This window comes from Amblyomma maculatum, chromosome 11, assembly GCF_055883805.1.
Source record: "Amblyomma maculatum isolate TAMU_Amacu chromosome 11, ASM5588380v1, whole genome shotgun sequence".
Lineage (NCBI taxonomy): Eukaryota > Metazoa > Arthropoda > Arachnida > Ixodida > Ixodidae > Amblyomma > Amblyomma maculatum.
Window position 1 is genome coordinate 59216692 of NC_139354.1, and position 24736 is coordinate 59241427.

At 40.3% G+C, this 24736-nt stretch overlaps 1 protein-coding gene across 3 annotated transcripts; it reads right to left on the bottom strand.

Annotated features, from left to right (window-relative positions):
- Positions 1 to 421: 421 nt before the first annotated feature.
- LOC146173902 (organic cation transporter protein-like) lies at positions 422 to 24050 on the bottom strand. 3 transcript variants are annotated; one of them, XM_084583442.1, is made up of 12 exons: positions 23982 to 24002; positions 22710 to 22796; positions 21148 to 21538; positions 19312 to 19415; positions 18853 to 19007; positions 17674 to 17842; positions 15293 to 15440; positions 8342 to 8424; positions 5839 to 6053; positions 4880 to 5061; positions 2458 to 2603; positions 422 to 567 (listed from the first exon to the last, which is right to left on the bottom strand). In XM_084583442.1, exons 3-12 carry the CDS (start codon positions 21526 to 21528, stop codon positions 492 to 494), a joined length of 1659 nt encoding a protein of 552 aa, XP_084439568.1. In that variant the 5' UTR covers positions 21529 to 21538; positions 22710 to 22796; positions 23982 to 24002; the 3' UTR covers positions 422 to 491. The 3 variants fall into 3 exon arrangements, with proteins under 3 accessions (XP_084439568.1, XP_084439569.1, XP_084439567.1); XM_084583443.1 differs by lacking the exon at positions 22710 to 22796 and having other exon boundaries at positions 23982 to 24050; XM_084583441.1 differs by lacking the exon at positions 23982 to 24002 and having other exon boundaries at positions 22710 to 23213.
- Between the last annotated feature and the right edge of the window lie 686 nt (positions 24051 to 24736).

Consider the following 24736-nt stretch of genomic DNA (forward strand, 5'->3'; position numbering starts at 1 on the left):
TGGCTGGTGATGGTCCAGGTAGGAGTAGCCACAACAGCAGGGGCAGTTGCCGTGTGCGGGCGGGTTTCGTTGCCCTTGTTCATACCCAAGGGGTGTGAGAGCAAGCGAAAGCCGGAACGGAGCTCCAGGGGGAACAGTAGACAGGTCGAAAGCGAGAGGCTTGGGATACTAAGGGCACCTCCTCCACTTGTGCGCCACCGCTCGAACAAACGTCTTCACTTCAGCCACAATCTGGAACGCTGCGCGTGCTCTTGCGAACAGCGGCACATGATGACGATGCTGCGTATGTACATGTGAAAGAGGGGAAAGTTCTGGCACCCCGCTCACAATATCAGTAAAAAATATAGAAACACGGACAAGGAAAAAAACGTTACATTCCTGTCCCGTAAAATGAGCTTATTCACACAAACAGGTCTCCAGTCGAGAACGTTGGTGAATGCTTTTTAATTCCCACAGTTTTGTCTGTTCTTTTCTCTCTTTCAGCTCATGTTTCAGTCTTGGTCGTCTGTGCGCACAGTGTTGTATTCGTCAGCACTTCTTCTTTCAGCCCTCTTTTTCTTCGACAGCCTGTGACGCGCAAAAAAGCCGTAGAAAAAAAAAATTAACGGGAAGATTAAACAAAGAAACAAAATCACTTGAACTACAGACGCGAAAAACAAATGCAAGACAGGAATGAAGTCTTTTGTTTATGATTGAAAAGAAATTATAGGTGTGTTTAAAATTCACCATGCGAGAATATACTCAGAATATACTCTCAAATGCGTCGTTATCAGAGTATATCATCAGCCTTACTAAACCCAAATTAGGTCAAAGGCCTCTCCCATTTCCCCACAAACAAACCGGTCCTATGTTAGCTGTCGCCCCTCATCTCTCGGAACATTATTATATTCCTTAACAAATATAGCCCGGCAGGTTATCGTAAATCGCAAGATTTCGTTGGTGATTTTTATTTTTGATAATCAGTCTTTAAAAGAACGCGCCAAATGCTTTTTTGAAAGGCGTATGTTTTGGGTGCCAAGTTGTTTGTAACCTCTATTCTTTTTTTGGAGGCAGGAATTTTTAACGGCGCATTGATATAAAGTGCCAGGGTAGTATCATAAACGCACCACACAACTTTCAGGAAAAATATCCCGAAGCTTGCGATTAAGAAAAGATAAATTCCAACCCAGACACTGCTTTCTGACATCAGCAGTTTTTATAATACTGTTCAGCTGAAAGAGAATTTCGTCTGGTTTTGTAGGTTTTGTACTCTGCCTATCTGCTGGAATAAACGAAAAACCAGACGTTTTATTATACCGCTGATTTAAAGAGTATTTCTGTTATCTTAACATTTCTTACTCTCAGAACGTGTGAAAATGAGATGATGTCAAAATATTAGAAACTGAAAAAAGGTATTGGGTATTTAAAGTTATTCAATGGCAAAATTACCCTCTCTTGGTATAAGTAACGGCGTTAGTTTTGCACTGACGTGTTACTGAGTTGGATACTTAGGAGTGGTACCTCCTCAAAAATAACGCATTCACGGTACTTAGTTTGTGACTCGATTTGAAAAGAATTCACACTTTATTCTTCGTGCATGTAAACAAAAAATACTAGATTGTTCTTGGATAATAAAAACGTTTTTCTTGGATCATCTACATTGCCAGCCACTGTTAATCTGTTCTTTGATTCGATACAAGACTCTCTTTAGCTTGTTTTGACTACATATTTACCCGCCTTTCACATGACCGCCCTGCTAGCCAATGGTTTCATAATATGCATATGCGGCGCCGTGAACAAGACTGTCAACGCTGCACCGTTGACTGCTGTCGTCATGGCTAAATTCATTTTGTTGAAGAAACAGAGAGGTTATGATTTTTTTAGATGCGTCAGTAGTTAGCAGAAATACGTGAACTCAGCTGCAGCTCCTGATTCCTGATAATGACCATGAATGGTGCTGACAGCTGAACAAAATCACCTTCGTGTCATGTTATGGAGAAATACTGCATTTTGCAATACTCTTTGCGGATTGTAGTAAACGCCGACACTGAATGGCTGTTGCACAAATCTCGCTTCCACTGATGGGAGGTGAGAACGTTGATGGCTACTAATGCTCTCGAACGTTTGAGACGGGCAACATTTGTGCCCAAATAACAGTGGACGTTCAAGAAACGTGGTGATGCATTTTTGCTTCTCTTTCTCGAGACATGTTAAACTAAATAAAGGTTCATTTACCGAAGCAAATCTGAGCTGGAAAGCATGGGGTAGCGTTATAATTTTCTAATGAGAATAGTAGCGCAGCTTCAAATAAGCTGCACACAATTCGCGAACATCTCAAGGATTCACATAAGTCATTGCTTAATCTTCTTTGCTTTAGAGAAGGCCGAAATTTTACCACGATAATTTTCCATATCAAAGGCGCCGACATCTGCATCGACGAGTCTAGCTGCTTGAGCTTCATTGTACGAAAGAACTTACTTGAGCGCGGAATACAGCTCGCCTTCCTCTAGAGTGTCGGGAAGAGGACTTCCAAAGGTCTCCGGGAGCAGAATCATGGCCATTGATATAATGAAAAGCATCACAGCGTATAAAATGAGGACGGTCTGCTCACCCCATGCTATCAACTGAAAAAAAAAAATAACACCACATCATATAACTTTCACTTGCTCAGAGCGTTAGATCTAATAAGTGTGTCAATTTTTGTACCTCTTCCGACCCCCTACTGAAATACCTGTATGAGGGCTCACTTTTTCTCACACCAATCTCCCTCAATTCACATAACAAATCACATACAAGTCGCATATAATTGCATAAGGTCTCATAGTTTCTTGTAAGTTATCATAGATTATGTACGATGTTTTATGATAATTATGAGCGCCGTATGAGAGTCTATGCGATTAGATGAGATTTTATGAGGCTATTGCCTCGTAGAATGTTTAGTTTTTTAGTAGGGGCACACTGGAACCTACGCCACATTGTACGAACGGACTCATTTCATTTAAAGTCGTGTAAAGAAGTAAGCTAACTGTTATGCTCGGGGTGCTTCTTCCGCATGGAGGAGAGCTCCTCTGCCATGAGAATATGCACAATCGCTACCGGCATGCACGCATAAGTAAAAAGGTTTTCTTGCATCGCAGCCATATTACTTGCAGTAACTCATAAGATTTGTGCCTTTCTCAACCATCGTTCAACCACTGGGAAAAAATGCCTGTCCCCTCTAGTCTAGTCACTGAAAATTACTCTCTCGAGATTGCGGATTTCAAGTTGGTATCAGTGCAATCGACCGCTTACCGAAGGCTGCTTTGCTCTAAGCTTCTGAGACTTACCCAGCCGAAAGACCTTACCATTAATTGAAAATCTTGAATTCAGCTCATATTCTCAGGTCAGTTCCAGCTTTGGTTTGTACGCACCTTGTAAAGTCAAATTCCTTCGCCTAGCTTTTGATGGACAACGTCCTTCGCATCAGGTGTGCTACATGACATCAAAGAACGTTGCGTATATATGGTTCTTGCCACCAGGAAGGACAGAGGAGTAATATTCAGGTTAGATAACATGTGTACAAAACGTCTGAAGACTGGTATCACTTGACGTGTATCTTAAGCCACTATACAAAATTAAGGCTGAATCTACTGCAGTGCGGCTATGATTGTAAGAAAAACATAAAATGAAACGAATCGTTGAAGAATGAAGTACAGGGACCTTATGGGAGAGCTAAACAAATGGGACGCATTCTAAATGAAACAAAAAAAAAAAATAAAATACTTGCTCGTCATCATTTTGCATTTCTTCTGTACTGAGTCATTTAAGTATTTGCATTTGTGCCTAGTCTTCCATTCCGTCTGCAGTCTGTCCACCATTATTATAGACTGAACTTTGCGTTTACCGTATCTCCACATACCGCGAATAAAGCGAAAAGCCTGAATGTTCAACGATTGCCTGAGTTGAAACAATGTGCATTATCTAAAAGACTGTTCAGCTTCCGGAAGTGGTAGCGGGCAAAATGGAGCGTTTTGTTTTAGTGTGCGTAAAAAATGACTCCATTTTGGAATCTTCGCCAGGGCCTGTATCTTTAGTTTAAGTGCTTCGAGATGTGTGCACTAATTGACAAAATTGAAAAGCAATTCTTATTCGGTAACTCACACTTAACTTCAAATTTCCGTATTTTCAAGAAACTGGAATTCTCAACTAACACTAACCTGGCGCTGCTGTTTACATTGTTGTCCTTTTACTGTAATTAATTGGCTTTAAATATATATTTCATGCGGGTAAATGTATTCGTTTTCAGTGCTCTTTTTTTCGCTTTATTTCTCTTCAATAACACATCCTTTGCCGAGAATACTTGGTTAACACTATTTCCGCGCCGGTCTCAATACTACCTCTTTTTTATATATCGTGTTTCTGACGAATTAAATAGTGGAAGACGCATAACCTAGACCTTAAGGGTTTCACGCGACCGCCTTATTGGCCCCAGCTTCAAGAGTTCTTCGCAGAGCTTCGTTCGCGTACATGGCATCGCTTAATCCCCATTCCCTTAATTTGCTACTTTATAACTCAAGCAACTGACTGGCAACCATTACTAAATTACCGAATTATTTGTTAACTCACATATTAAAGACTCGTAGACATCAGCTTGCTTATGAAGTTGTTTTCATTATACACGCGTCTACGATTGAGAAAAACATTTCTAAATTTTAGGAGTTTCAGGAGATTTACAAGCGCAGACATTCAAGCATGGGGCATTATGCAAAAGGTGCGAATGGACTTATGGTTCTATTGGACAACTGAAGTTGAGCATGGGCTGTCCTTGAGCCGTGCATACTCAATAAGAGCTCTTCATTTCTAGTTAAAATGATTTATGTCTTATCGAGTCGATAAGAAATAATAGTATGAAGAATATTACAAAAACGTTGATCCAAGGTTCAATGGCCGCTCCCATGCGGCCTATGGTGGTGCAGAGGCCGAACCCGCCACTTCTGGCCACTGTCGGGAACATTTCATTGATGAACACAAACTGAGTAGTGTAGCCCAGGGTGTACGTGAACCAACCGGCCATTCGGATGGTTGTACGGACGGCAAGGTATTCTGCAAATGGATACATTAAGTACATTTATTATTATTATATCTTAAACAATATCAGTGCTTGATTTAATTTCCAGGCAGATGCACAAACGTATTCAGGCTGTATTTAACACGATTTGTAAGCCATCATTGTGTGGTATTTAACACGATTTGTAAGCCATCATTGTGTGAGCGCTATTCTTCAGGATGGGGAAAATGCAGGTGCTAAAAGTGACGCAATTTAAGAGAGGCTACAAATAAATAATGCCTGTCAAACCATTGTTACTACACAGAGTCCTGCAAACATATTTAAATGCGAGAAAAAGCACTCCAAATAGTACCAAAAATACCGATGAGATTGGGAAACAGGCCTGTACCTATTGATAAATGCAATAATAAACACAATATTAAATACTGGGAGCTTTGTTGTGCCTCGGTATATTTGAAGGCTTCGGGTTTGTTTCGAGAGCTTCATTTCATGCTATTTGCACTCACCGCTATACTATAACGTTTTCAGAGGCTAACATAAGAAAAAAAACGGTTAGAGTTTGAGAAGGAGGCGCTTTATTCATTCCCCGGGCGATGATAACGAGTACACAAACCTGTTAAAATAACTTCAACTGCACATCTGGAAATTGTAGAACATATTTAATTCATAGATTAGGTTTTCTTAGAAATGTCTATCGTCAGGAATATTGGGTCTTGTAGAAGCTTTATCCGTTTCTCTATTACCGTTTGCCATACTCAGTTATTGAAGTGTCACGCTTGTCAAATAATAATACATCGGAAGCTTGAACAAACCTTTGGGCGTGAAGGCTGTAATAAGTAGCGTCACGCTAAAGAATCCGTAGCTTGACACCATGATAGGAATACGCTTGAGATACTTGGTTGTTGCCAGCGAGACGGTGTAGCCAAAACACTCCAGGCCGGCGGCAATTGCAAAGTTCAAGTAGGGGTTGCCACCGAGAGTGGTGGCGGTCCTTGCGTAGCCGTAATAGACTATGTACGACATGAAACTGGAAATAACAGGCATTAGAATGACGGTCCGCTCTGGTTTTATGTTTTGAATGCAGAAATTAACAGTAAAATATTGTACAAAATCGATAAATAAAAGAGCTCAATAGCGAGAGCCTTTCCTTCTCTTCTACTTCTACCCTTGCCAATTGTTTCTATAATTTCATTTATTTTCTTTGCTTTCGTCGTCGGTGACATTGGCATCTCAGAACTCCTCTCCTCGTCACCTGAGACTGAACTGACGTACACGTGGCCCTACAGAGCTTTTTATGAGGACTTGGCCTAACTTAACTAGTCAAGAGGGGAAATTATGTCTACGTCAGAGCCTACTGTGACGTCCTGACCGGGAAAATTATTTCGACGTCAGACCATATTGCGACGTCTCGTGCACACATCTCGAGAAATGCTCGCGGAATCTGGCAAATACATCTCGCGTGCGCACACGTAGCTCTTGAATACGATATTTTCACCAAGAGCGTAGAAAGGCTTTCGCAATATAAAAAAATAGAAGCACGTTTTACAAGGCTTTTTTCTTGTAATTGACCTTTTGTACTAAAAACAACGGGCACAGTGATACATATTCTAGAAAAAAAAAGCTGCTAGAAATAAAGGTTAAGGCTAAGCATAAAAAACAAAAGGCGCCATAATATCTATTTAAGAAAAAGCGGGAAAAACAAAGTGTATCATGTCTAAATAATAGGACGCAGGTACTTTCAGTTTACAATGTAATCTAGATAGGATGTAGACGCGAAAATTTCCCTGGAAGGTAGAATAAGCGGTACAAGGAAACAAGTTCATAACAAAGCATGACGACAGAAAGCAGTAAAAAAAAAAGAGAGCACAGCAGTAAAACTGAATATAGCGTAACTTTGCTCGAATAATGCGTATGAGAAATATTGTAGTAATGCAGACGTCCCTTTCTTGTCCCTAACAGCCTTGTTTTTCCCTACTGCGAAAGAACTGGATCAGCTATACCAAACTGCACGCATATCCACCTTGCTTTCATTTTTTTTTTTTTGTCCTGTTGTTTCCACTTAGTGATCGACGTCATGGGACAAATTTCGGTCAATAGATTTCCACGGCGACAAAAACGCAATTGATCGATTAATAATATTCCAACGCCTGACTCGAACGCATAGTTCATCTGTCTAGAGACAATAGACGTTTCCCAGCTCTCATGTTGAGCTCTCATCTAACTGCAAGCACATCAAAAAGACGCTAGAAAAGCTAAAGGAAGTTCAATCAAGAGTGTGCAGCTGAAAGGGCGAAAAAGTATTTTTCTAAGCACTCTGCGGAGTAACGTTGAAGAACGTAGCCTCGCAATACTTTTGCCGTATGTGTTTTGTCTTAAACTTTCTGGTTATGACAAGATGATTTAGACGAGCTGCAGAGCTGCACCATATTGCTGTAATATTGCAGTCCCCAGATTTGTCATAGCGCTCTTTTTCCATGTGCTGCTTTTTTGGTGCCTTGTTCTGACAAATAAGGTCGTGTAGCCATGCCGTTATTCTGTGTGCGTTTTTACAATTGTGCCGTCTTTTAACGCGCAAGCGATAAAAGTCCCGTTCTCCAGAAAATCTGAAGTCGGCGTTGTTTCTGAAAAATTGCAAGCATGGTATTTGATGGCTGGCATGGCCGGGCTATGGTTGAATGTAAAAATAACTGGCTTCACCCGACCAATATCAGGAATATAGTCATTCAAATGCAATTAAAAAAAGCAAGTAATGATCGGCATGCATGGCCAGGTATAACAGAACGAGCGAGCGATCTTGAATTCGACTTAAGTATTCTCTTATAAAGCAATATCGCATTACCGATTTGGCAGGGCTCCTTACTTTAATCGGCCCTTCCTGATGAGAGGGTCAAATGAAAATCATCTGCCTTCCGGGACTCTTGTCATCTGAGCAGGATACGCTACCCCTACGCCTCGCAGGTAATATCTTTTGGCACGGAATTATGCGGGCATATATATCTATCCGGTGCGGCCTTTCTCTTAAGACTATGTTAGTTATAGGTATGTGATATCAGAGTGCTATATTATGATATCAGCATTTAAACAATCGGTAAAATTCGCGTAGGCGAACATGCATACGTAATAAGCATTGGCATATGGGCGTCATTAGTGCTTTCGCACAGTGCCTTTAAAGGCGGAACTTATGTCCCCCAACCCACCCCCCGGTATTTTGTTTTAAATTCAAACACGCTTTTATCTCTTGTCTTGCTTTTTCGAGTACTGCGCAATACCTACTCTAGCTACAATATCTGACATCAAAATGTTGATTGTACTTACGAGCACGTGATTAGTACAATGGTGTTTCTTCGCAAATATTTAGTCTTGAATAAGCCAAACACAGAGATGTTCCCTTGTTGAGACTGCATTGCCATGAAATGAAGAAAGGAAAAATATTTTTGTTATACTTTCTAAATATTATACATTCATTTTAGGCTATAGATAAGGAATCTTGATTGAAATAACGCACTGCGCTTAAACCAAGACCAAGGCTAAACACATAATAAACAGCTTAAGCGCAGACACAAAACTAAGTTTATTTGAACAAACAGAATAATTATTTCAATGATATCCCTGAACGAACTTGCCCAACTTTGTACCTTATTAAGAGGGAATCTATATTATTATAATCTTATTTGAGTTTTGTGATTTTTTCGACTATAAAACTTTCAAAGTTAGAGTTCCTCCTACAATCGATTTTTCGTACTTAATTAAGAGAGGTAAACTAACTTCAGAAAGTGCTGAATTGAAAAATAGAAGTTCGTAGTGCAGGCCTGCAAAATAAGAGAGGACAAAACAGCGGAAATTTTTCCAACTTATATCGTGGAGAAGTGCACTGAGCACATTTTTCAGATTGCTAAACCTAGTCTGAAAACAATGGCGTCTCCTGCGTTTTATTGACTATGGGCTACTTAGGCGATAAGATTGTCCTTCTATTTTCGCACTTGCTCGGCGTCTATAGCATAGGTATGTCTGCTGCTATCTCGATAATGTATCCACGTTTCAGTGAGAATGGCAAAATATTTTTCAGGCTTAGCAAACCCTCCTGCATACACTGTTGTTTTTAAACATGCCTACTTTGCTTTAGCCCAAGGGAAAAGTTTCCCCAGCAGTGCAGCTTACTTTGCACTACCATTTAATGAATTTGAGCAAACAAGAAACGCCGTAGACTTTCATCTTAAGAAAGCTGATTATTATATATTTGTTAATTGTTTTAGGCCTCAAGAATAGTAAATCTATTCTAAATTCCATCTTAGTTTAAAGCTGGAAAGATTCGAAAAAATATCATTAACGGCCTGTCGTTTCGGAAAGGTCTCTTCAACGGCGTAAATTTGTATTAAGGGAAAGTTGATCAGCACATTGTTTTCCGCGTCACTACCTAATTTATTGATAGCATCAGAACCTCCAGAGCCTAAAGGAAATTAAATATAATTAATGAGAAGAAATTGTCGTTAATCAGAAGTGGTTTTAATTAGGCGCTTTTCATCTGCATAGTTAAATTAAAAGCAGAACTGATATTTTCATGTTGATATCACACAACCAACATTTAGGCCTCAGCTTTTTGCAAAGTAACACCTATTGCAAAACTGACTGCAGTGGCAGCAGCTTTCCATGTAAAAGAAAATACCGAAGGGAATTTGTCGGTGGGCTGATTCTCGCGTTACCAAATTCTATACATCAAAAATGTTTCATATATCTGGGTACATAAGTATATTCATTACTTTATTGCGTTTTAACAGTCAGCACTCAGTTACAATCTACTCGTCATTAACTCTTCGAACTAAAGAGGTATCCTGGTGGCATTGAGGAACATCTTTAATACTGCCGGCCATTCAGTGCAGGCTGTGGAAGAGTGAAATGTATCTGTGGGGCTTCACGCACAAATCGTCCACTTGTTGCGTGCACTCTCATGAAACATAAAATGTCTCACCCGGTCTTCTCACTCGTGAACGGATCTCAGGCACGCGGTGTATCATACAATCCTGTGCGCAAGCACCAACAATAAAAGAAAAATCTAAGCAAACTAGAGCGTTATGCTACGTGGACTTTGAAAGTTGTATAGTATTTGCGTTTTGATGTGGTTATCTAGAGATTTTTTTTTTGGCTGCTGAGTACAAGGTGGTGGATTCGACTCTCGTTCTAGACAATCCCATTTCAGAATGCAATAAATTTTAAAACAAAATGACCCATGCCGCAATTATTCAGAAATCTGATACGATCTTTCATTATTTAAATCAATCAGCTGGTTGGGAGTCATGTACACTGTGCTTCAAGCCGAGATGGATATTTTTTCAAGAAAGCATGTACAAAGACACAATAAGAAAAACTCCCAATTACCACAAAATTACATCGCATCATTTTGCCTATTTTGTTTTCCTTACACGCTTTTTTAACCATGGAGTGACAACTAGCCCAAAAATCATATCTTCTTTACGCGCTGTAATGCTCACTAACCTAGACTAAGCTCTTTTATGGCATTGTGAGACTTGATAATACCATGTACGGAGACAGCAGACAGGGCAGCCGGGTGGAAAAGCTTTCGGGTAAGAGCTGTTTTTGCAGCGGAGTTCCATAAACAATTCCGCTTGGTTATATCCGCGTGAATATGGAAATGTTGGTTATGAGAATCACACGGTTTGCTGGTATTCTCAGCTCGATATTTAAATACAGCGCACAAACATTGCGATAAGGAAGATGAGTATCCAGCATCTTAGAAACTGAGGTGTGTGGCTGGTGTGTCTCGACTTAATTGTTCAGCCTGAGAAACTTTGAAGCTCACTTTTTCTGGGTCATGTGGCTAAGACCTCATTGTAAGCTGTAATGCAGATAAGAAGCATCACATATTTTGAAGAATGAGCATATTAAAGCATACCAGATTTGGTAATAAAACACGTGTGCGTTGTTTAATTGGCTTACTCTTGCGGCATTCAGTGCATGACAGCTCACACAAAAATGAAATTTACTAGACTGAGCCGACGCGAGCACAGATTTCCAATTTGTGAGGATATATTTTCTCATCTACTTCATTATATTGGGCGGCTGTAGTTTAAGCTGTACGCTAATATAGACCAGAATATTTTACCCTTGCACGAAGGCTACTAGTCTGCTCCATGGATGGATAGATGGAATATAGGAGCGTCCCCTATGACACGGTGTGGTAGCAGTTACTATCATGTTCGTTTTTTCCCTATATTTTAAATATTGTTTTAGATCATTTAACTATACCATCATTCTATTTATTGAATTTTTGTTTCTACATTACTAACATTATGTTGCTGTTCTGAATTTAAGCCATCAATCTTCGAATAGTTTTTGGCCAGCTTCCACTGCAGGTTCATTCACCCAGACACTGGTATCTCTAAACCCAAGGGCCTCAGAAAGAGTGACTGCGCCTGCATCTACTTCCGGTTAAATACCATTCCAGTCGAGTAAAGGATGGGTAATCGTTTATCTGTATTTACTACGTACTGCACATGTGTCATATTTATGGCTAAATTTCTTTTCGTAGCTACGTGTTGTAAGGCACCCTGATCTAGCTTCAAAAAGTAGGGCACTACCTCTTGAGTTCTTCCTTCCAGATCTGCCTTTTTCACTTTCGGTATAATTCCACACTCTGTTCCTTTTCTATCGAACGTATCCAATTTTTACCTTCTGTGTTTTTCACCTGTTGCTTAACGCTCTTTATTTCCTCTTTCTTGTGACCAGCATAATACTTACTGGTATGTTTCCTAGCTCGTTTCTTCCATTGTGAGTCAGTGTTTTTTAGATATCGGTATTTTAAGTACTTAGCTGCCCACTTGTTACTGTCCCATTTCCTCAAGCGTTCCTCGTATAATATTTTACTCTGAGCTTCCCGCACTTCGAAAATGCCCTGCCCATACCTCCGTGTACCGCCTCATTTTTGTTTTTGCCGTGGGCACCCAGTGCTAATCGTCCGATGGCTCTCCGATTTATTTCTAATGTCGACTGTATTTCTGCTTTTAGGCATAAAACCGTGTTTCCGAAAGTATGCCAGAGCACCATAATTCGTTTCCAAATACCTCTCAACACCTGATACCTGTTGTATCCACACAATGCCCTATGCTTCGTTATCTCCGCATTTCTTCGTCCTTTCACCCTAAGTGATTGCTCATGCTTTTCAATGTGTAGCGATCCTTTGTTTACCCATACCTCGAGACATTGATATTATGCCATTGTGGATAGTTCATGGCCGTGTATTTTAGGAACCTGATCAGTTGAGCAGTTGAAAATCACCAAACCCGACTTAACTGCACTAAAACTGAAGCCTAGAGCGTCCCCTTCGTCGCCGCGATACCTAACTAGAGTTGCCAAGTCTTCCTGGCTATCTCCTAAAAGCACAATATCGTCTGCATACATTAAACCGGGGAGGCGCTGCTCTACCACCTCTCCGCCTAATCTATTTGAAAGGTTAAAACCTAGGTTACTTTCTTGTATCCTCCGTCCATATTTATCATATAAAGCATGAAGAGCAGCGGTGATTGAGGACAGCCTTGTCCTAATACTTTACATACCTTGACAGCTTCCGTACTTCTTATCCCTTCCCATGTAATTTCTACTTTGTTATCCCGGTATATTTCCTGCAGGAACTTTGTTATCTCATAACCGATACCTTCTTCTTTTAATATTTTCCTCATGAGTTCTCTTTACATTCCCAGACGCCCTAATTATATCCAGGAAAGCCAGATACAAAGGTCTATTTTGGGTAAGCACGAACAAGCTATCATCTAAGCGCCTACCATTTCTAAAGCCGTTCCGAAGTTCTCCGAGTATCTTCTTAATTTCTACCCATGTTTGCACATTTTAATCGCACGGCAAGCTTGGCCAACCTGTATATAACAGATGTTAAGGTAATCGGTCTGTAGGATTTTATGTACCATCTCTTGACACCAAGCGCCATCTGTCGGGTGTGCGCTGTCCATGGACAACTACGAGTAGCGCTGGCGTCTCATGTTGAATACGCGTGTGAGCCAGGTTTCTTTAATTCTATCTCTAACACGTTTTACCGCCTATGTATGTAGCTGTATACTACGCATCGCTACTCATATTGTTTCCTGTTCTAGAGAGTACTACAGTATTTCGAAGCTCACTGTTCCCTCGTGCACTCGATATTCGAGGTTAGTCGACCATTCAAGTCACGAACTTGAAATTACCGTTTATAAGCAGAAATGTGCTGGCGTCTTTTTTTTCTCTGCCTGCCCTTCATACGTGGTAAATGCACTTATGCTTTATTTCTGTTTTCATTTTTTGCATTAGAATGTAGTTGTTTTTTTATTTTACCCCATGATGGGATGGGTAACTGGATCGGCGAGATTTCTTAATTAGGTTACTTAAGCAAAACGCGTGTTTTCGGTTATCAGTATTTCGTCTTTGGCTTACTTATGATTTACTGGAATTTAAGCAAACACACCAGATGTCCAAATTTTCATTTCCATATTTAAGTGAGAAGTAGGCGTGGAAAACGCCTGAGCGTACCATCTTGTTAGTACCTGCCTTATACGCAACAAATAAACAGGATTTCGTTATATGCTATGACGCTGGCTCAAACTACTCAGTGCTTCCACACGCGGTAATAGCTCTAACTGCCTACAGAAGCCGTGACAGCTGCCTACTCTGCTAGTATTTATTCAATGCTTAATAGAGACATCGAAATGGTGTGCCCTACAGCGGTCTCTGAATGGTTCGAGCACTTAACTGCTGAGCCCGAAGACTTTTGCTCGATCAAGGCAGTCAGGCCCGGCTTTGATGAAGGGGAAGCGGCAGGCGCCCGTGTGTACTGTGCGATGTCAGCGCATGTTAAAGAACTCAAAGTGATCGGCATTTCCGGAGCACTCCAGTACGGCTTACTTCATACCTTATGCCACTTTGGCACGCTAAGCTCCATATGCATATGAAAACTTAGTTGTTGTTTTTTCTGAAGCTAGCATTCCTTTGCTCCCTTTTCTTTTCATGTACGACAATGTACGTGCAGGATTCTATAAAAATGTTTCAAGCGGGATATGCAGGAGCAGTTTCTTGATAGGCTCTATAGAGTTTCTGGGCATAAAAAAAATCAATCGTACATCGTCTCCAGTTAGCTTGACAAGTCAGATCAGCACTGTGCGATATAACGTTAAAGCGCAAAAGAACGACAACCCGCAGATTGACTAACGATACAGCACAACGCTCTTATAATGCAAAATACGCACCAACGTGTCCAGGAAGAAGCTATTCAGATGAGCACATACAATAATTTGTTGATGTGGCTGGCGCACAAGTGCGCAGGCGACAACACTGACTAATTGTTGCGGTTCGCAATAGCTGGCAAGCGTGTGCACTAGAAGCGGGCACATAACGCGCAATTCTACGCGAGCCGTAAACAATCGTAATGCTTGCAAGTGTTCAAAAATGTTTTCTTGCTGTAGGGTACCGGAACGGCAGTGCGGCAGTGTGCTGAGCCCCAACACAAACAACGTGAATGCCGAACTAAATCCTATAACTAAGGCGTCGATTTGAACTTTACGAGAGACCGAATAAACTTGCTCCAACGTAACGTTTCGGTGAAAGTATCACTGGCCATATTCTACAGGGCTGAGAGGCTAGCCAATCGTGGCTACTATATGCAGACGCGGCAGCGCAGGTTCTGAAGCCCGGTAATACCCAAGGAAACGACCTCTCGGCGGCCCACCGGTTGGCAGAAAATTATTACTGCCGAAAACAGTAAAAGACCTAGTCTATACAAGCTGTCAGTACTGGCGGAGTAATAAAAAAGACTTGTTTGAAAACACGTGACACTTTTCTGTGAGTATGGCTGAAATCATAGGTTTAAAGAGAACGGGGCTGTATGTAAAATAAGAGGCATCGAGGCGTTATTAAATGTTGATTTCTTACAAAGTTATCCTTTAGCCACTATCGACTTGATTTCTTTTGACTTCATGTGCTGTTGATAGTTCTTAAGCTGGAAGTTGATCGGAACACTTTTATTGGGTATTGTGAAATGAAAAGATTTAAAGGGAGCACTTTTAAATATAGCATTCTGATCGATCAAACTTGACGGTCAAGGCCCGTATACTGTGCTTGCCGTAGTCCATGGCACCTATTTCAACGGTAAGTTTGAGCCAATCTATTTGCGTTTGAAATAGTGCTAAGCAGCTTAGCACGGATGTGTGTTTAATTTAAAGGAGGCCATAATGTCAAACGAGTGAAATTAGAAAAAGGTAACTTCCAACTTACATGCTGTTTTGCTTTTGTGAGAGTTTCAACCTCTTTCTCCACATCTTTGACGTGCCTTTTGTTGAATCGAGCAATCTTGCGGATGGCCTCGCATGCTTCTGCTTGCTTCCCCACGCTCACCAACCATCGCGGTGATTCGTACAACCACCTGCACGTTGAGATGGTGCACATGATTCACATGCGCAGACATCTGTGACTAAAGCTTGCATTTTATGCGCGCATTTTGAATAAAATATCATCTGACAGGCACTTTGGCTGGACTTATTCATTGAGGCTCATTTTTCATTATTTGAATGCTCCCCTATAGGCACCACGTAATTAAGCACAAACTCAGTGTTTCGAGAGAGGGTAGAGTACGACATCATCATGTGAGTGAGTTTGCTGTTCCTAGCTGCGTTGCTCTGTGTGCGCATGAAGGATATTACTTAGCACCTTAATATTTTTATGCTTTATGCGGTGGATGTTTATAGTCGAGAGGCTCATTGTAGGGGCCGAACGTTTCGTATCATTTAGTCCAGCTTTGTGCTTTACCCATGAACGAATTAATTATTAAAATTATCCAAATATACACTGACGTAAATAAAACTTATTACAATATAAAAGAATTCGACCAGTGGAGTTAAGTCTGGTTACATGTAGGAATGCATAGGCATTCGTTTAGTTCCTAAGCGCTGAAACAGTGTTCGTTGCATAACGGCATTTATTTCTGAGTTGTAATTACCACTCTTAGTCAGGAATATGCGTAGTGTTCGTACAAAATTCACATCATACTCTACGTTCGATATTAAATTGTGAGTTTATTGTCAACAGCAGAGCTGGAGTTTTTGCTAATGGAACATATATTAATCTTGCACGTATACAATACAACTATATCAAACCCGGCAGCTTTTTTTTCTGCTTGCTGTAGCTGCTAGAAAAATTAGAATTTTTTCTCCGTACGTTGCACGGTATCTAGAAATATATGCACCAATACTTTTCTTCTGATCGTCTGCTCAGTTTTCAAACAAAGTACTGCCAAAGAGGAATATTGAGTTGACTTCCATCATTATGGAAGCAGCGGCTCAACTAAGTAAGAAGAAAAGAATCGCAGTTTATAAAAACGTGCTAGCAGCATTCTTCACGATGGCTTAAAGTTCCTAAAATCGAAAACTATTGCAGGTTAACCACGAAAATCGTTCTACATTACAGCAATACTTTAGTAAGCATGGAGATTTCACCACCGTGGTGTCCAACGCACCTTTATTTCCCTAGATACGTAGAACCATGAAAGACCGCTACATGAAATGAATTTTTGAGGTGAACTGCACATCAGCGCACGCAGGATGAACGTCACTTTCAATTGCACAATAATTATGCAAAGCTAGCATCATTTCCGTGTCTCTGATATTGAAGGATGCTCCTGATACCTGCACCTTTTTTTGTAAAGGCCTGCGGCGCCATTTTGCGAAATGCAGTTCCTCTCTGTTGCTTACCCTCATGTAATAACCTGATACGCAGAACCACGCTGTCAGTGACCTCAGAGCGGACGATAATCTTTATGGGAGCATGACGGCGTTACGTTAGTGCTGCAACTATGTAGGTCAGGCCGAAAACTATCTTGTAAGGCTCCCAAAGGCAAGTTTTTATGTCAGTTTACTGCTGGAAACGCCACGATGGAAACCAAGGAGACGCCACAATGGAGGAAAGGATTGTTCGGTGTAACAGAATTAGGCTGTAACCCTCAACCAACACACTAAATTGCTTTCCAAATGCACCTAATACACATCCGGCAAGCAAATGTAATCATTCTGTAGTGTCTTACGACTCTCCTACACCACTTTATTAAGTCGATCCAATTGTACGTTGTGGTTAAGAAATATTATTTTAGGCTCTGAAGGTGACATACGTTTGAAGCGGAAAACATTTAGGATTGCTTAGTTAAAGCAGGTTCTATAAATGAGTGTTTTGAAGTATTCGCGGTTTATGCTCCGACGTCCACTGTAAAGAGAGCAAAGTAGGTTCCGGTTTTAACAGTTAATAATTTATGGAATATGGGTTTTGTAAAGGGCATTTTTTTTTTATTTCGTGGCTTTCGGATTTTCGCGAATAGGCAACTAGTCGACGATGCATATTTTGAAAGGTTTTCTTTGTTTTTTTCGGTTGCTCTATTGTACATTAGTAGCTTTTTCTTACATGTAATGATATGCATTTGAGATCTGCATAACACCGCCCTCCGGTAATATAAATAGATATAAAATTTATTTGTAGCGTCGTCAGTGCCCAAATAGTTTGGTATTTGACAAAAGTTTGGATCTGTCGCCTACACAATTTCTTTTTTTTTTTTCTCAACTCATAAGCTAGATACACCAACCATGAAGGATTGTTCAGCAGTATATATTTACGGGATTGCGAGCAGGAGTGGTGCTGCAAAGCATGCTTGGACAATGATGAGTGTCCTCCAGTCTTGAGCGAGCCATACGATGCCCGGTAACAGAAGGATGCCACTTATCCAGCCGTATCCATAGCACACGTTCAGGGCAATCCGGAACTTTGGTCCGATAGTTTCTGCCACTGAAGAAAAGCGAGGAAGAAAGCGCGAAGAGTGGCATGTTAGCGTTTTATCTCTGACTGTTTTGTGCTCAAAAATATCGTATATTTAATTATTGAGGTAACTGTGATGACAATCGCATATTTTAGCATAAGGGAGACAAAATTAAGAGGACGCTTAAGCTTCGCCTTAAACGTAGATGCAACATCACCTTAAACTGCCTTTCCAATCCGCCACTTATTTTGTTGTTTAAAATGTTTAAATGTTTGAACATATTACTGTAACGTCGGTACACATTCTAAAGACACATAATAATTCATACGCACCACAATGCGTTTATAGACAGCCCTTTCTCTTGGCGCACGACGCCAACAACTATTGGTACCCCGCCTACCAGGCACAAGGCTTATATTTCTGCCATAAATAGAGACAGCTTCATTACTAAATTGCCATTTTTTTTCACATATATTTTTACGTTATGGTTCTCAATTTCTGATTAAGACGGCGCCTTCTCGACTGATCGAATTCAATAATCCAATACGTTATCACGTAAAATTATCGTGTGGATCAATAATACAGTTGGCCCTCTGTAGAAAAAATCGTAAGTCGTAGTGAAGAAAATATTGCTACATAAACAAAAGTGAATACCAGTTGAGTTCAACGGGCAATGATTGCTGCATCTCTGGGGTCTCAATGTTTTATTTTGAGTAAATAAATGGTATTAACTAGCGGATGCCAGACATCAGAACAACTTTTAATTGAAAGTTTTCGGCAGATGCTTGCAAAAATCTTTGTTTCTTTACAAGCCTTCCCTACCTCACTGCTAAAGTAGACAACAAGCAGCTAAACAAATTTGCATATACATAAACATTTTATGTCTATAGCTGCTGCTAAACCCTAACAAATCACTTTTTCGAATCAACCATCTCAAAGTATCAATTTCTCTTGAAACGCCCGACTGCAACTCTTTGCTATGATGGCTTGCTTTATATGCCTCCTACAATAAACTAAATCTCTTTTTGTGTGTGCTTACACAAGCTGAAGCAAGCAACCTGCAGTCCGGAGATGGCGACAGCAACACCTACTCTTGCTGTAAGAAAAAGGTTCAGACTGCTGCTGAAAGTCATTGCTGTGGAGGACACGCACAGAAGAATCGTGCTTCCGACAGCAACAATCCTTCTTCCAAACCTGTAAATAGAAAAATGAAATCTTCATCTCATTCAAACACAACCTCAATCTGTATCATGTTTTCAGCTCTATGCTAGATCCGAATACGCGCTGGAGTGTAAGTTAATCGTTCTTGCTGTTTATATAAAATTTTAAAGGTAAACAAAGAAAAAGTAAGTAATTCTGCTTCACGTGGACGTGAACTATAGAGTTCGAATATTCACGATACGTTCGTAATGTTGAAAGACCACAGTTTATTGAGCACTATATAAAAAGAAACTAGGAAACTTCAACCGCGTTATTTCCGCATCAGCAAAACCCTTACCTGTCTGAAACATTCCCAATGACAAGTATTCCCAACATCAAACATGCCATGTAAGTGCTTTGTATTAGAGACCTCTTCCACGTGTTTCCACAAACCAGATTCCACTGAAAGTGAAAGTAAAGCGTTGAATATAGCTACAATGTTTTTTTATATTTGGCCTCAATGTTTGCAAAATTATCACCAATACATTGATGCTGGACTATTAAATCATTTTATGAAAACCTATGAACTGAAGCTTTACTTAAAATAGGCTGGACGTGTAATTTTACGCACTTGGCTTCGTGCTACCAAAACGTGTGCCATGGATTACTGGACATGGCATTCAGGGCCAGAATGATTTTTTTTATAATACCCTGATAAATAATAGAAAACGTATGCTTGCTGGATTAGTGAAATATTATAGGCTTTATAAGAAGCGAATACTGTGATGAATGTGCGGTTTAAAAACAGAGATGAGGTTCAAATAGAAACCTGCGAGGCAAAGAAGAATTTATTTCTGTACACCTGAATGTTTTAGGATCCTCATGCAAGAATCAAAGAATCCTTCTTCGATAAAAGAATACATATTCAACTGTCAAACTAGTATTGTAAAAAAAATAGTTCAATTCATTGAACCATGATAAGATCAAGGCGCTAAAACCAGAATGCTGTTTCTCGAAGCAAAATCCATATTATAATTTCTGCTTCCTGCCTGTACATTTTGACGTGTACTTTAGATACGCAGCGTGTAATCTTATTCTGCTCCTCGTACTAATGACATGAAATAAACGACAGGCAGCAACATACATAAGTACCGTCTTTCTCAAAAGTGTAGAACCCGGGGGGTCTGTTTGTGAGCCGAGTAGGGGCGCTGATTTAGCATTAGTGGAGGTTTTTCCCAGTGGACAGGGTATAGCAAAAATCTTCTTACTATCAAGAGATTTGGTACACTGGGAATTCATTACAAGCCGCACGAAGCGGCTCAGAAACAGACTTTTTGGGCTCTAGACTTTTGACAAAGACTGTACATGCGTTAAATGCGCTTCTGCGTTTAACTGAGCCCCCGCTTTCTGATACAAGGAACAATAAAAGACGCATTTTTTCTTCCTTTGGAAACCCATCTAAAAAAAAAGACAAGGACGAGGCATATAGTTTAACTACATATGTATTTTGAATGGCCCGCGTGCGACAGAAAAGGTATGAGAAAAATTAAAAGTGAGACAGGAAAAAGATAAACGTGGTGTCCAAAGCAAGGAGTCCATCTAAAGACATTCGGCTGAAGAAACTAATCTGCAAAACATCAAGCTGTAGGGCATAGAATTAATGTTCACGTGCCTTTGATCGCTTCGGCCTTATATGCAAATGCTCATGAACCACAGTGTAATAATAAGCATCGTAATTTTTGAATTAGGATGGTGGATATAGCGAAAGTTGACAGACGACAGCAGTTAAAGACAGCAAAACAAAGTGACAAAAATACTGGAAGAGTACAGTCTTTCTGTTGCGTCTGCATTCATTTCTTAGGTACTGCCTTTCTCATTCTCTCTCACTTTATGGAAATCGACAGCAATTGATTGGATTGGCCCGCCTGCCGAAGCCGCATTCCACACCAGTAATATTCATTTTCACCTAGTAATAGTCACCTAATCGAAAATATTGTTCACTAAACCAGTGCCTTTGATTGCATTGATATTCTGTATTGCCTCCTATTTACCCTCAAGTAATATCCCTATTTGGGGCATTTGCGGTGTACAATAACTTAATAACTAACTAAATAAATAAAACGCTTGTATTCCCGAAGTCGAATTCATTCTGAACACGGGCATGAATATTTGAAAATGGACATAAAACGCTCACCTCGTCTGTGGCAGTATGTCCAAAGACGTGCTCATCGTACGTCCATGACTCGCAGCTCTTGACAGAACTGTTGTCAGGCACCAACTCTCCACTGGTCGCATTTTGCAGCACGCCATACATAGAACACTGGCTGTGCGCCTGAGCCTCCCTGTCGTAAGGTATAAAGTGCTGCTTCCACTCGGCCTCTGTTAAGTTCTTGAGCAAATCCGAGGTCAGGGAGTGGGACGATGACGGTCGGGAGCACCAGTGCTCGTTGTCGGTGACAAGAAACACGTATGCAAGGTTGTTGAGACCGGTAAGTATGCCACGGTACGTAACGTAGGCCACGAAGCATGCTTGCCAAGGGCCAAAATGGCCGATCAGATCTACGACTTCCGTCATCCCCAGTGCCCTGAAAAGCAATAAGAGGTATAGGTCTCGCGTGGTAACGAATCGAGAACCACAGTAACGAATCATGGTTGCCTCAAGATTTTCGCATTTGATTCTTATCATTGACTATAGCAACCCGCAGTGAATGATTTGAACGGACTCTTTGAAAATAGGACTTTCTGTCCTGTAACTAATAGAACATTTTTACGCTGCATGCATTATCGGAGCATAAATCCAGCAAAACTGTTTCGGAAGCTCAAAGTCTGTATTTACCAAAAAAATCACTCTATAGATTTTAAGCGTAATGAAGAGCACCGAATATTTAATTCAACGATTTTTATACCACAACCCTCTTGAACATGAATGTAGGCTCCATCGGTTGCACTGCAGTCACTGAGGCCTCTGCTTAATAGCTACCAGAGGATTTTTTATAGCGCTGTTAGAGGCAGCAGAGGATAGATTTTTACCGCCTTCTTTACGTCATTATTGTTTCCCTCTTATCTGGAAATTTCGCTATCATAACACAGGCTAGGACACAACTAAGATTGCATTTCGCACTGTTTTATTTTATTATTCGAAATATTAAACGGATTTTCTAAGATGTTGATTTGTTCATATCAGTAAAAGAGGGATGTTTGCGCCGAAACTAGCTTGGATTTCTTTTTTAGGGGCATAAGAAATTTAACAACTAGTTATTATGTAATGTTCTTTTATGAAATTAAGAAATTTATAGGAAGGATAATATATTAAACAAAATTTATTTTTGCAATTTAGAGATTTAAATTCTTGTGCACGTATACCAACGGCCAGACCAAACTATCTCACTGTAGTTTCTTCATTATGATAATCACATCTCTTGCTGCAATTTAATTTTCATAATTAGCGTTACCTTTCAGTAAGATAAATAAATTGTTGCCATTTTGTATTTTTGCTAAGGAACAACCAAGCGATCTTCCGCTTCAATTCATATTGTGTAGCTTTGAAATGTGACAGCGTGTAAATGTTAATAAACGAGAGAGGTTTTCTAAATTGTTAAAATATGATAACATAAAGGATTTCAGTTCCTTTCTCAATGCTTTCTATTCTCGATGCTTTCAATTCCTTTTGGTAATTAAGTATTCAGTAAAATTCATTAGAACGAGTAGAATTTGTATCGACTTTGTCTTTTTCACCCAAGAATTTCAACTACTTACTTAAAAGTTTGTGTTCCGCGCAGTTCACAAAACCATTCAGGGAAGGCAGAGCGCACACAACAAATTATAAAACCAGCAGGCTACCATCTGTCACAGAAGAACACGCTTCATTAAAAGACTAATAGTATATCAAAACAACATGCCACTTGGCCACAAATTGTAGAAGATACAAGAAGATACAACTGCTACGCACATTAGAAATATTAGAGGATTATAGCATGCGAGTGGGAGAACACGGCCATTGCATTAACACTCCGTCAGTTGCTTTCTCAGATAAAGTTTGAAGTTTATTTGTCCACACATTACAGTGGGATGAGGGGACACTTGAAAAAAGCTGCATAATGCAGCTTCAGGTAGCACCCAGTGCCTCAAGAATACATGGGCAGCAGTGTGTCTCGCGAACATCAAGCTTAAGGCGAACTTATATCCCCATCAACTAAAAGAAAGAAAATGTAATCCAGTATAACGCTGTTCGCGTACACAACAAAAGAAATGCCCATAAATAATAGAAACAACATGCATTAAAATACAACAAACCTATTTTTTAATTATTCCAAAACAGACTCTAAACTGCACATGAAAGATAACTTATCTGTTATTATTACCTTAAAATACTTCCAAAATAACTTAAAAATAACCTAAAACTTAAATAACTTTAAAAATCTCGAAGCCTTGTTCTGGTATGCGTGCAGCTAACAGACAAATTCGGACCTATAATCTGAAAATGCGTCCGTTTCCAAGATGCACGTCCCATTGTCCAAGGTTTGCGGAAATGGCTTGAAAGCATGAAAACTTCACTGTCCTATGAGCACCTTTTCTTTGCAGTATGTAGTCTTGGCCACATCATTGCAGCGCAGAGACCTCTTTGTAACGTAACACGGTTTCAAATAAAACTCCTACAACCTTCTTTTGATGAGTTGAGCAATATGCGAAAACTGCAGCGGGCACACGTTCAATATTTTGTTGCCTTACTAGAAGAAATCGTCTTTTCCTTGATGTTAGATCGGAAAGGAAATGAAATCAATATGCTAATTACTGAAAACTGGACAATGCCATGAAGTACCACTGCTAATTTCCTTGGCTGAGCAACAGATACCCAACGTTTTGAAGCAGTGTCCACATTTCCCGACAAGTTAATATTTCCACCTTATGTCATTATAGTTTCATAGTATCATACTTCTGCTAAAATATGATAGCTGTCATTATGCGAGAATAAAAAAAATGTTTAAATTTACAAACTAATCTGGAAAGCGCCCGAGAATCAAGACTCACCTGGCACCTTGTGTCTTCGAATCGACAATGGCTCCCTCATAGGCAGCATCCGCATCACGCAGTTGATAACGAAGGTATCATAAAATGCCCAGAATTACTTTACAACGGCTGTCTTCCCCTATCTCCAGCACCGATTCACTCACTTCCATGACCCCGCTACTAGGAGTCATACGATTGGTGCAGGAAGACCGTTACATTTGTGTAGCTGGAGAAACGAATCAGTGGTACCTTCTGAGTTGGAGTCCGCATTCTCTCTACTGCAAGCATTCGAACGTGGAGTCAGATTGAACATGCAGCGTTTAATAGCCAGAGCTTCTCTAAAAGGCTCATGAACGAGCTTGTGAGCATAATCATGGCAGGGGCGGTAAACGTTAACGGGAAACTGATAAATAATTGCACCCATTCTACACCTAATGCCTCCTGTCCTTGTTTGCTGTCGCTCCCCAGAGCACTTCTCCTCGCTATACTCTAGGCGCCGATGTTTCCCCCAGCCGCCGGTCAGGTGTTGCAGGCCTTAAATAGCAATTGCTTCCCAGACAACGCTCTTTTTGTCTTTTTTGTTTGTTCCTGTAGAGCACTACAACCAGGAACATTTATATACCTAAATCTTTTTACGGGATATTGTAAGCAAGCTCCTAAAGCTAAAGGGTCATTGTGAAGATGTCATAACTACGAATTGCCTAAGCAAGGACGACACAGCACAACACGGTGGTTAGGAAGAGGATGGGAAGGATTTAACAAAGCAAGCATTTAAA